General features: G+C 35.3%; 2 protein-coding genes across 3 annotated transcripts; one reads left to right on the plus strand and one right to left on the minus strand.

Annotated features, from left to right (window-relative positions):
- The first annotated feature begins 1,208 nt into the window (after positions 1–1,208).
- On the plus strand, positions 1,209–7,848 carry LOC108752756 (xylulose kinase). Its single transcript, XM_018493818.1, has 12 exons — positions 1,209–1,647; positions 4,692–4,774; positions 5,082–5,235; positions 5,340–5,519; positions 5,810–5,911; positions 6,323–6,454; positions 6,547–6,700; positions 6,792–6,936; positions 7,000–7,289; positions 7,368–7,465; positions 7,558–7,698; positions 7,761–7,848. Exons 1-12 carry the CDS (start codon positions 1,585–1,587, stop codon positions 7,839–7,841), a joined length of 1,623 nt encoding a protein of 540 aa, XP_018349320.1. The 5' UTR covers positions 1,209–1,584; the 3' UTR covers positions 7,842–7,848.
- A 658-nt stretch (positions 7,849–8,506) lies between these two features.
- On the minus strand, positions 8,507–12,204 carry LOC108752748 (splicing factor 3A subunit 1). 2 transcript variants are annotated; one of them, XM_018493795.1, is made up of 11 exons: positions 12,075–12,189; positions 11,503–11,833; positions 11,277–11,436; positions 10,786–11,067; positions 10,563–10,673; positions 10,303–10,471; positions 9,527–10,216; positions 9,364–9,425; positions 8,972–9,082; positions 8,721–8,894; positions 8,507–8,631 (listed from the first exon to the last, which is right to left on the minus strand). In XM_018493795.1, exons 1-11 carry the CDS (start codon positions 12,187–12,189, stop codon positions 8,530–8,532), a joined length of 2,307 nt encoding a protein of 768 aa, XP_018349297.1. In that variant the 3' UTR covers positions 8,507–8,529. The 2 variants fall into 2 exon arrangements, with proteins under 2 accessions (XP_018349297.1, XP_018349298.1); XM_018493796.1 differs by having other exon boundaries at positions 8,530–8,631; positions 11,503–11,841; positions 12,082–12,204.
- Positions 12,205–12,659: the final 455 nt, after the last annotated feature.

Genomic DNA, 12,659 nt, shown 5'->3' on the forward strand with positions numbered 1-12,659 from the left:
TTTCTTCAAAAGATAGGACGTTCAAAGGATATAGAGATATCTTTAGGACATCCCATAAAGATTTGTTCTGTGTAGGATCCTATTATAATAAAAATGCAGAAAAATATCTAAAACTACATAAAGAGATATGTTTATTAGCTGGATGATTTTCTTTAATATCGAGCATCTTGACGCAATTTCATTATTTCAAGTTGAAATCTGCTGAAATTTTCTTGGAATTCTCTGAGGACTGAGGAGTGTTTTTGCATGCCTGATATTTTCAAAACGTGCTTTATTTTCAATTTCTCTATAGTCAAAGATACTATTAATAAATAACTCTCGACGGTGTTTCGCGAAGAGAAGATCGAACGCAAATCGATCGAAGAGTATCGAACGCCGCGTTTACCTTCGAGAAACACCTGTGTTATCCGTTGAAGACTTGGAGAGCTCCTCAGATAATACGGCACTCGCGGCGATCAACAATTTTCTGCTTGGGCAGCAGGTACAACGCAAACAGGTGATGCAACGCCGACACTCTGGAGACCGCCGATAAGGCAGCTCTCCTCTCCTTTTACCTGGCTGTCTCTCTCTCTCGAGTTACCTCAGGCTGATCTCGTTCCGCACGCAAATTGGACGCATTTAGTACTACAGTCGCTCACTAAGACCCAGTTCCACAACTCATGGTTAACTTTTAACCGAGATTCAATTTGTTTCTCGTCTCTCTCCAATTCTAGAATTCGAAAAAGACGTTGAATAAGTTCGAACCTCGGTTAAGAGTTAACCGTGAGTTGTGGAACTGGGCCTAAGCGGCTAAGCAACAATGTAATGTGATTGGCTGGATCTAAAAGTAAGAACCAATCACGTTCGACTGTTAGCCGCCCGTAAGCGATTGTAGTACTACAAAATAAATCCATTGAACGACACGATGAGATACTATTCCGCTTGCATACCCCAGGACTGAACATTCTTGCTTATATTTTTTTCTCTTCACATTGGAAAGAAAAAGACAAAAGATAAAAGTGAAAGATGTTGCAGTCCTGGGATATGAAAAAAGAACGGGTCTGATGGATGCGTTCGATTTGAGCTGTAAACTTTATTCTGTCTCCCTTCTCTTCTCTACGTAACGCATAATAAAGATGGAATAAGAAAGAATGAAGCTTACAGTGAGCGTGAGCGCTCAAATCGAACGCGAACATTCTTATGGCGCTGTCACGGTAGCAATCTCCAGGCAGATCCGACGAGAGTGCGTTACGTTACGTAACGACAAGAGAACTTGGCTGATAACGAAAACGACTCGAGTTCATTGATAGCTTATCAAGGATTATTTACCGCTCGCGGATTACACCGCGAGCAAAATCGCGCGTAGCGTGGCAACGACGGCGTCCAAAGTGCGTGGCGTAGCGACGGCCGCAACGACGGCTACGGCAGCGTCTGAAGTGCGCCGCGAGGATGTACGTGGGCCGCGCACAGGCCCGCGCAATCGCCCGCACTTAGTCCCACGAGCAGCAAAGCGGCGAGCGGACACGTCGCTGGGAGCGAGTAGTCACTGTCACGTTCTTCCCGCACCGGTCCTACGACGCCACCGAGCCTACGCCGATCCTACGCATGGACGGGAGCATGGAGCCGTCGGCGGCTACGTATCTGGGTCTAGACCTAAGCACGCAGCAGGTAAAAATGACGGTAACGCATGCTCGCCGCTCGGGAACACGCGGAGATTGACACGCGAAGGTTCGAGCGCATTGCATTAAACGATCGATTTGCATCAAACATGTAATTCAAATAAAACGGAATCGCCCGTCGAGTCGGTTGCGTATCTTGAAACGAGGTGAAAAATTACAAAAGCAATACAAGAATGAATTTATTAAAATATTTATAAAGCAATAAATTTTTCGAAAGCGATAAAAATATTCGCAGATTTCTTCGTACGATTCACGATCATTGATATTCTTATAAAGCTTAGTAAGATAACTGATATGACTCACTTAAAATAAAATGAAATAAAATAAATTCCAGAAACTCAATTATTGTAAAATATACAATATACAAATATCGGTAAAAAAAATTGATTTATTTACGACTTATTTAATTTAAATAAAATGAAATATATAAAATAGATTTCGAAAACTTATTTGAATTTTAAATAAGAAATAGGTCAGAAAAAGTTATTTAAAATAATAAATACTAAATAACTCTTTTATTTTTTTCTTTTATTTAAAATATATATTTTAAGTAACTTTATTGTAAACACGATCGAGCTTTGCTCATTAGCATCAAAAATTGCCAATTTAATATTAGTCTGATTCCACTAATGATTTCGATTTCAAGATCGAAAAATATTTCGGCGCGCAGTTTGCAGAATCAGATATGTATATAATTTCGCACAGAAATATTTAAACACTAAGCTTGGAAAATATAGGAATTTTCTTATTTAATTATAAATATTTATTTTCATCGATTCGTATCATATTCTTTATAATTTTATTAATCAACACCTAAATTTGCTTGTTTTTGTATTTTTTCCATCTCATTTCAAGATACGTAGGATGTTTTTCATTTGGTGACACAAGTTGACTTAAATATCCTTTTATCTTTGTTATTTACCGAATATCAAGAAAGATACAATGATATTTGTGTCGATTTGTGTCAGTAAATGAAAAGCGCTTCCAATTAACATCTTAAAGAGAAGCGGAAGAGAAATGTTGCTATTTCTAAAACTATTTTTGGGTTCCTTTCGAATTTTTTTCTAGATGCACGATTCAATGATCCTTACGATATTTATTGACGCACTCGTGCGTAAGGATTATTTCGATGATCACTTGGAACTCGATCCAAGCATGACACCGACGATATTGATTTGCAATAATGTTTAGCATTTTAATTTGACGAGAGTCTTGCGATTCCTCTCACCCAATTCGCTCCGGAAACGAAACTCGAATGCTGTGAAGTGAAGTTTTTTTAATCCCGCATTAGACTGCACTGGAACTTTCTTTCTCGCTTTCACCAAGTGTATCAAACATATATGTACATAACTTTAAGTTCCAAAAATGTATACGATTTCAGCTATAAAAAAAGCATATAAAGACTGATAAAAACGGTCGTCCTTACTCATAAAAAAAAAATATATATATATATCGAATATATATGATTTATTCTTTTACATTCGTAGTCGTAAAAAATTGAAGTCCAAAATTTCGGTTTCCTAAAGCCCGTGTCGCAATACACATCGAAGACTGAGAACTGAGAATTAGAGATTATTATAACAGTTAGATAATTTTAATCCGTTTCGTTATGATTAGCTGAAATCTAATCTTTAATTCGTAATCCTCAATCTCCAATGCATAGTGTGACATGAGCTTTAGAAAACTGAAAGTAAGGATGGACGATCCTTCGTGAAAAAGTTACGCGGAAGAATTTGCAATTATGCGATATATATATATATTTTTTTTTTTCGAAAAATTGCGATCGCACGAAGCATTTCAAGATTATTATATGCTGAACCGCTATGCACGCGATATAAATCTCATTTCCTTAAGTATCCCGGATGTTCCTGGGAAAGAGTAACAAAAGCGCGATCGCTTTAAAACGCGCTAATTACCTGAAATCCACGTAAGCGTAGTTTAAACACGAGCATCAACTTTGAAACTTTCCATATATTTTACAGCAGCGTCCATCCGCTTTTAATTCGATTTCTTAAATTCTTCCGTTAACCACGCCACGCAATTCAATTAATAATAATTTCTTCGTCATCAATGCCCCCATTCACTTTGCGAGTGATAACCTTAGGACGAGTGTTTACGAGTTTTATTAGCGTCGAATAAAGATGACCCGGGAGGCTGGGGTTTACTCGGCGCTCGCGTTAGGCAGTCTTAAAGTATGTCAATACGACAGTTAGCTGTTTCGTAAGGTATTCTACGCAGGAAACACGCGATCAAGTCAAAAGAGAAGTCACGAAGCGCTCTGACGTCTTCAAGAGGGTCACTATTATCTAATAGCGTGATAACATGAGTCTGTCGGCAGATAAAACGAGCATGGAAGAAAAACATAATCTGCGAAACCGTAAAAATGCGACGAAACAGAAATATTGTGGCCGATAATTAACATCCCAGATTGATTTTTTTACAACGTAAAAATTTGCACACCGCGGAGTACAAAGCAATGAGATGCGCATAAATAATTTGATTGTCGCACTGTATATAACATATTTAAACTGCACAATCTATTTGTAAAGATTTCTAGCGCAATATTATAATTAATTGATGTATATGCATAACTCAGAGAATATAAAAAGACTGAATTTTTAATAAGTAACTTTTTACTATGGCCCGTATTCAGAACGCGCTTTTATCTTTAAAATTTTACAGTATGCGTAACGCAAAATTATAGCATGTTAGTCGCGCGCTAACATCGTTATAAGCGCGTTCTATATATGGGTCTATATAGATATAGATATGTATATTAGAATAGTATCATGAAATAAAAAATGATACAAGGAATATATATACAATTTTTTTTTTTAAATATGTAACTCATGAAGAATAGTATTTTAATAAATTATAGTTTCTCGAACGTTAAATTGAATTCATTAAATTATATTCAATTATTTAATACTATCGATATTATTGCTGTTTATCCGAACGTATGATCACGTAGGAACTATTCGAAAAATCATTAGTCATATCCACGTTCAAACTAACTGACCAATTTGATTTCAGCTGAAAGCAGTGGTAGTTGATGATAATCTAGCCATTCTTCACGAGACCAGTGTGCAATTCGACAATGATCTACCAGAATTTAGGTATGATTAAAAAAATCTCTAAATATAAGAAGTTATTTTGTATTTTGTCTTGTTAGTAATAATCGAATTAACTGCTCTTTCCATTGAACAAAATTAAAATTATAATTAAAAATTATAAAATATTTTTGTATCTTTATATATATATATATATATATAGAATACGATGGATAGCATGATATCAATGATTATCGCTGTACATTTATCAAGATATATGTACACTGGCCTAATTAAAAATGTCAGAAAACACTTGTAATATTGAACGATATAAATTACGTTTATATAACAAGAGTACATTCCAACGTTGCAGAACTTACGGAGGGGTAATACGGAAGAAGGAAGAGTCTCATGTTGTGGTGGTGCCTTCTCTGATGTGGATTAAGGCCTTAGACATGATACTAGACAAATTACGCGTCTGCGGCGTCGACTTTAGCAAAGTAGCAGCCATTTCTGGTTGTGCGCAGGTGACACGGCCGTATTTAAAATAAAATCAATTATTTTACAAATATGCTGTAGAAATAAACGTAAAGTATGCTTATTTTATGATACATTTTAATGATACGAGCAGCAACATGGCACAGTCTATTGGAGTAAAGGCAGTCGGAATCGGTTACAATGTTTGGACCCGATAAAATTTTTGCACGAACAATTCGCTACGTCGTTTTCCGTGACTCATTCACCCATATGGATGGATTCCAGTACGTCAAAAGAGTGTAGCGTTTTGGAAGAGATCGTGGGTGGCCCTCACGTAAGCATTAAATTATCCTCTCTCGTTTGCCTGCGTGTAATAATGATGGATACAACCTATGCAGAAATATACGCCAAAATATCTGGCGATACATGTTAAAGTTTATATGAATGCACATTTATTGGTAACATTAGCTTTCACAAGAATTTATTACCGCGTTGTGAAATTTTCTAAACAACTCACAGTTGTAACTATACGAGAACAAATTGGCTAAATATTTAAAGTAACCGGCTTAGATTTAGTGTATACACGAGCTGACGACGTTTATCCATACAGTGCTGGGATTTCAGAAATTAGCGGAAATAACGGGTTCACGGGCATACGAGAGATTCTCAGGACCGCAGATTGCAAAAATAGCACGCACGAAGCCGGAAGCTTACTGCAGCACTGAGGTATTACCTACTAAAAACTCGTGGCTTCCTTCGAAAAAATGAAAACGGCAATCCGACCGAGGTATTCGTTACGTATGACTACATTGATTGAATTGATTTGATTGAATTTTATTACAATTGTTTATTTCGTGCGCTTCTCTCATGAGTGTGTTAGTTTTACAAAGTATTAATGCACAACATCGAATTTGCAATAACTCGCCGTTGATTTAACTCACATTACGTTTGTACTTCCTTTTAATATTTAATATTTCGCTTGACAGAAATAAAAGTTTTTGCGTCGTGTGATTTGACGCTTCTAAATATAACACGATGATCGAAGCTATGCGTCATACGCTTGTGCCGCTTCTAAAACGCGTCTAAGGCGAATGTGTTATTATTTATGTATGATTCGTTCTCTTTCTCATTTTCCAGAGGATCTCGTTGGTGAGCAACTTTATTGCCTCCTTGTTTCTGGGTGATTACGCACCTATCGATTGGTCGGATGGTTCGGGTATGAATCTGTTAAATATCTGTACGAAAGACTGGGATGATATGTTGTTGGAGGTAAAATTGCATTTATATACAGTATATTGTATGTTTACAATAGTTTGGAAAGATATACTTCATTGTATACTTAATGTACATATTTATAATAGACCTGCGCATCAGGACTGAGAGAGAAACTAGGAAACCCTGTTTCGTCATACAGCGATATCGGGCCTATATCATCTTATTTTGTGGAAAGATTCAGTTTCAACGAAAAATGTAGGATAATCGCGTTCACCGGGGACAATCCTGGCTCCTTAATAGGTATGTAATATTACTCTTACACAGCCGCGATTTTGTTAATACGAACAACTTTAGAACATCCTGTTGTATTCACAATAAGAATGATACGTAGGTATGAGGCTAAAAGAAGGTGATATCGCTTGCAGTTTAGGCACAAGTGATACCTTACTTCTATGGTTGAACAAACCTAAAACTATAACGGACGGTCACGTACTATGCAATCCAGTAGACGATGAGGCCTATATGGCGTTACTTTGGTAAGTGTCATTTATATTACGATTATTACGATGATAATATAAAAAAATGATTTTGTATTGCAGCTTCAAAAACGGTTCTTTGACACGCGAAAGAATACGAGATGATACTGCGCAAGGTAGCTGGCAGATATTCAATGAATTATTAGAAAGTACACCGCGAGGAAACTTTGGCAATTTTGCCTTATATTATGATATACAAGAGATCCTACCTTTCGTCATAGGAGATTATAGATACAATAAAGCCAATAACGAGATCTCTCGATACAGTTCAAAAGAAGTAGAAGTGAGAGCGTTAATCGAAGGTCAGTTTGTTGCAAAGAGAGCGTACGCTGAAGACTTTGGATTTGTTATCGGCAAGTAATTCCCTGCAAGCTTCTCTTTTACGATCTTATTTTGCAAAAAATTTTCTGATAATTTTTCTTTTTATGAAGGACGTAATACTCGGATAATTGCCACGGGGGGTGCATCTATAAATAAAGCTATACTGCAAGTACTTTCCGACGTATTTAATTCGCCAGTGTACATCTTGGTAAATATATTATTATATTAATTCTCATTATATTATTATATTATTCATATTTACACAAAGATACGTCGTATTCGTATAATTACATCCGATAGGAAGCAGCTAATTCGGCTATGATGGGTGCGGCGTATCAAGCAAAACATGGTTTATTGCAAAATAATTGTAGCTTCAATGAAATTACACGCTGCTTGCCAGAATTGACGCTGGTATGCCAGCCTTATGATGACGCCGAATCGGTAAGTAAAGTGAATTTTTGAACATTTTTTATTATCACAATTGATTATATTAATGTTTTTAGATTTACAAGCCTATGACCGTACGTTATCGCAAAATAATAGATCAGATATTGAAGAAACGGAGCGAACAGAAGCATGTATAAAAATCTTGTATATAACATAATGTTCTAAAGAGGCTTCTTATACATGATATTACTCAAAGTAAACACAAAACAACAGATCTGTACTTTTTGAGAGAATTTTTCTATATATTCTCAAGTTATTTAGAAATTTATACAATATATCTTTTTGTATTTAAAAAAAAAAACATTTCATATATGAGTAAAGATCATACAATATTTTGTACGAATGTATAAAAAATGCACTTAATCTCAACTTTAATTGTAAATACGCATTTTTAAAGATTTAAAAGTAAAATGGCGATTTTAATATATAAAGCGAGAGAAAGATGTATCTATGAAATATCTTGAAATAATTTTTAAATTATAGAAATTACTACCTTAATTTTGTAATTTTAATAATTAGAGGTATGCTAATATACATATATCAATCAAATTAAAAATAAAGCATAATATTACACGAACACTACATGCGATATAAAAGAACTCGAGCTTAAATAAAATAATATTTAATGTAATATTTATTAAATTATAAATTTTTATTGTTATATTATTAGACTGAACTTGAATAAATGCAATATATATTTTGATGTATATTGTTATTTTAAAATCATTAGAGTAATACAATTGTTAAAAACATTGATATAATATGTCATAATTATAATAATTTTATATTCTTAATTTATATAGTCACCTTTTTATATATTCTCCTTTACTTTTTCCTACCACCTCTCTCCTTTGGCAACAGATTGATTACATTACCTGAAGTTAAGTTATAATACGCAAGAGTATTGTTGTCTTTGAAGAACATTCCCTGGAAGCAGAAAATTATATTTACAGAATTTCGTGTATGATCGTAATGATTCGTGTATGATGCGAAAAAAATTTATTAATGATCATTACCTCATATTGCAACTTTTGCTTTCCAGGTGGCATACCAATTTGCTCGTGAATAAGTGCTTTCATAGTCGCTACAGTATCGCTTATTTGTAAGGTAATATTCAATGTCTGTCCGTTTAATTTCCATTCAGCCTTCTCCGTCATCATAGGTACAGCAATGTTAATTTGTACAGGATCCTAAAAAAAATTATATATTTTTTTAGAAGTTTATCACTTAAACTTGTCGATAAATTAATAAATATTAATCTTTTCACCTTATTTCTAGCAAGGAATTGTTGCTCCGGAATTAATGAGTCCTCGGTTCTCAATTTCTTAGTCTGTGGCTCTTCTTCCAACGGTTTATTAGCAGGATGTTTTAACCCAATCTTAAAAAAAAAATTAAAAGTACAATAATTAAATCTTAACCCTCCCCTACTACCGGCTTCTATTTTACAAAGCCCATGCGCTGTTTAAGAGAAAGAAATGTTATATTCATGATTGTTGATTTTGTTATATTGATTAGATCATTAGATGAAATATGAACAAAACAATATTGGGTTCCATCCGATCCTGCCTTTCTGGATATTTTGAAAATTCACCTTACCATAGGAGAATTAAAATATAATACAATAATTTATGCAATTGTATTTTATTTCAAATTACTTACAGCAGATGTCATCGGCGGCTGTATTGGCGGTGGCGTTGGCATGAATGGTGACATTGCTGGAGCTGTCACAGATTTATTTCATTAAGATTAGCTTTATATATATACATATATAAATACAATAATAAAATATATATTTATCAAGATACATGAAAAAATTTCGTACTCATTAAAGGTGGTGGTCTGGGTGCCATAGGTGGCATAGGTGCCATCATCATCATCGGTGGTTGCGGCATCATCGGTTGAGGTATACCCATAGTAGGCATACTCATTGTCGGCGGTGGAGGAGGTTGAGCAGGTACTGGTATAGGCTTCGGTGCAGGTGGCTTTGGAGGTGCTTTCAATGTAGCTTGAGGTTTCGAAGCAGCAGCAGCCATGTGGGAGAGTTCGGTTGCACGATTAACCGGTTTCGGACCAATCTTCTCTTTCTCCTCGTCAGGCAGAAGACCTTTAACTTTATGAATTTGATGAATCTGTTCTTCCAATGTAATGTTAGCTCGCGCAGCTCTCGTCGCCGCTTCCACACTCGAAGTATGACCGTCCCATGTGACTTTATCATCCTTCTTTTTGTCTTCTTCACCGATTTTCTTTCCAATCGCAGTTTCTTCGTCACCAACACCGAAAATATCAGTACGTCTCTCGGCGAGTTGTTTGAGACTTGCCTCGATTGCTGTGCCTGGTGCGAATACGGTCTCCTGTGCCAGTTTATCTAGATGTTTGTCTCTCTGCTCGACCCAGCGTGGATCCAACAATCCGATACGCATATGTTCTTGCACCTTACTAGCAGGAATACGTTCGCCAGTAATAGGCGAAATCAAGTACTCATCCGGAGCCGCGGGACGAGTAGTTTTAGTCGCTATTAAGAAAAATATTGAGAATAAAACCTTGATGTATTGGAATAACCAAAAATTCTAACTAATGACTAGAGAAGAGTATGCTTACCATGTTGTTTCGGATCATATCCTTTCTTGACTACCACGTTTCCTGGTGTCGGCGGTAACGGAGGCGGTTGCATGTTTGTTTCTCGTGGTTTGGGTTCTTTAGATTTATGAGTATCACCTGGTGGAGACACATCATCCTCATCACTAGAATCTTCCTCCATATCTTGTACCTGAAACATTAAGTCATAGTATAATAGAAATATTTACATTAAAGTGAATTCACACACACACATATAGTCTATGATAATTAAATAAACTTACTTGATTATTATCTTTTGCACGATCTTTTTCGCTTTCTACACGGGTCTGCGTGTCCTCTTCTGCGTCACTATCAATCTGCATCTCCACATCCTCACCGTCTTCTATGCGCTCCTACAAATATTATTAGTTCATATATTTAAATAACAATTGCCATATAATGCAGCATTTTAAATCTCAACCAACAAAGTAAAAATTTTAATAATACAGAAAGCCATGATCAAACCTGCATAAGGACGCGTGCGCCGACTTCATCCGGTGTTGTAGGCGCTGGGAAATTACCGACTTCAAATTGTTGATAGTCTACAGTTTCAACCACAACAAAATCATGCCAGTCAATTTGCGCATAAGCCACTCTTTCTCTTTCTAATTCCTCTTCCTCCTTACGTCTTTGTGCCTCCTGATATTTTAAATATTCGGCACGGTATTTCACCTGCTCCAAAATCTTATCCATATTGAGTGCTTCATCCTTGAGACGTGGCAACAAATCTTTCGGTGGAATCAATACCTATAAAAAACGTATTAAATTGGAAATGTTGTAATTAAATAAATGAAATTCCTATATTCAATCAAAGCAGTTCTTAATACTCAAATATTTCTAGGTGAATTTATATACATATCTGATTCTAAAAATTGCACATAAATTTTTTTTTTTAATTTCTCTATATATAATAAAATCACATTAATCTTAAAATAGGATTATTGCTATTCGTTTACCTTGGTGTACTGCTCTAAAAGTTTAGTAAAGTACTGAAATAAGGAATGTTGAGGCCGCAGGAAATCAAACTGGAAATTTCTTTGCTCGCGATTCATTAAATTGGTCAGAAACTGTCTTCCATTACGTGCAACAAATTGAGCAGTTAGCTTCACAATGTCTCTGAAAAATAAAAGTTTTAATGAAACGTAAAATATCAATTATCTATATATAAAAATTATTACATACAGATCCAAAGCAGATATAGAAGGAGGATCTGCAATAAATTCAAACTCAGTTGGTGGATCCTTAGGTATAAACGGTTGTTCGACTTGTTTTAAGATTTCCTGCTGCTTTTGATGTGCAGTGAGATTGATAGTTTTTCCAGGAACTGAACCAATCGTAGGTTCCTGACCTTTTCCTTCCTTAAACTCTTTCACTTTGTGCTGATAGTAAGCGTGATAAGGATCACCGAAGTTTAAGAAATTGAATTTTGGATTGCCTAATTCATTCTGTCTGATCCTGGATTCGAATTCCGGCCCATTCCTGGCCACGAAGCTGGCGGTTTTGTCAACAATATCTGAATTTCTATATAAGGAAAAACAAAAAATACATCAAACAATATCGCAGTTAGCCAGTATTTTACAGGTGTCGTACAAAATGCACTTATCTATATATCTTGTATTATTTCTAATTTTATTATCGTTTTCTATATATTCTTTTACAAAATACACTTTCCACATTATTTTCTATCCAACCCTGTAATTATTATTAGTAAATCATAATTTTCATATTTCGATAATATTCTTGGCAAAGGATACTCCTAACCTCAGGTGGTGGATAAATAATGCCCACAATCGGTTGTGACGAGGGAACATTGTTCTCCTCGTTTTCAGTGGCTGGCGGCTGCGGTATTGCAAGTTCTTGCGTAGGCATTTTGCTTATGATTGATGTATTTACAGCAATAAATACACTCACATAAAATTATTTTCACACCACCAAATCGAATTTCTACAAATTGCTAATGCTTGGAAATAAGATTATAGGAATTGCCATGATCGATTCTCTCATCTTATTTTGAAACACCTCCGTATGTCCACAAAATTTGAATATTGAACTATGTAGCCAAAAGTCTACGATTCTGTAGGTAATGTCTACGACTTTGTGGTTCTGTTTCGTGCTACGTCCACGATTTTGTGGTTCTCTTTCGTGCTATCTGAGAATGGGATATTGTTAGTATATTATAAATTTTTTATGTGGTTTGTAGATATTTTTCTGATAAATATTTATGTTTTACGTGAGCGATAGATATTTTTCTTACTTGTATAATATTTCACTAATTCTACACAAATTTTTTTCCTTTTTTTATATTATACACACACACACACACACACATATATATATAT

Source organism: Trachymyrmex septentrionalis, unplaced genomic scaffold (genome assembly GCF_001594115.1).
Source record: "Trachymyrmex septentrionalis isolate Tsep2-gDNA-1 unplaced genomic scaffold, Tsep1.0 scaffold62, whole genome shotgun sequence".
NCBI lineage: Eukaryota > Metazoa > Arthropoda > Insecta > Hymenoptera > Formicidae > Trachymyrmex > Trachymyrmex septentrionalis.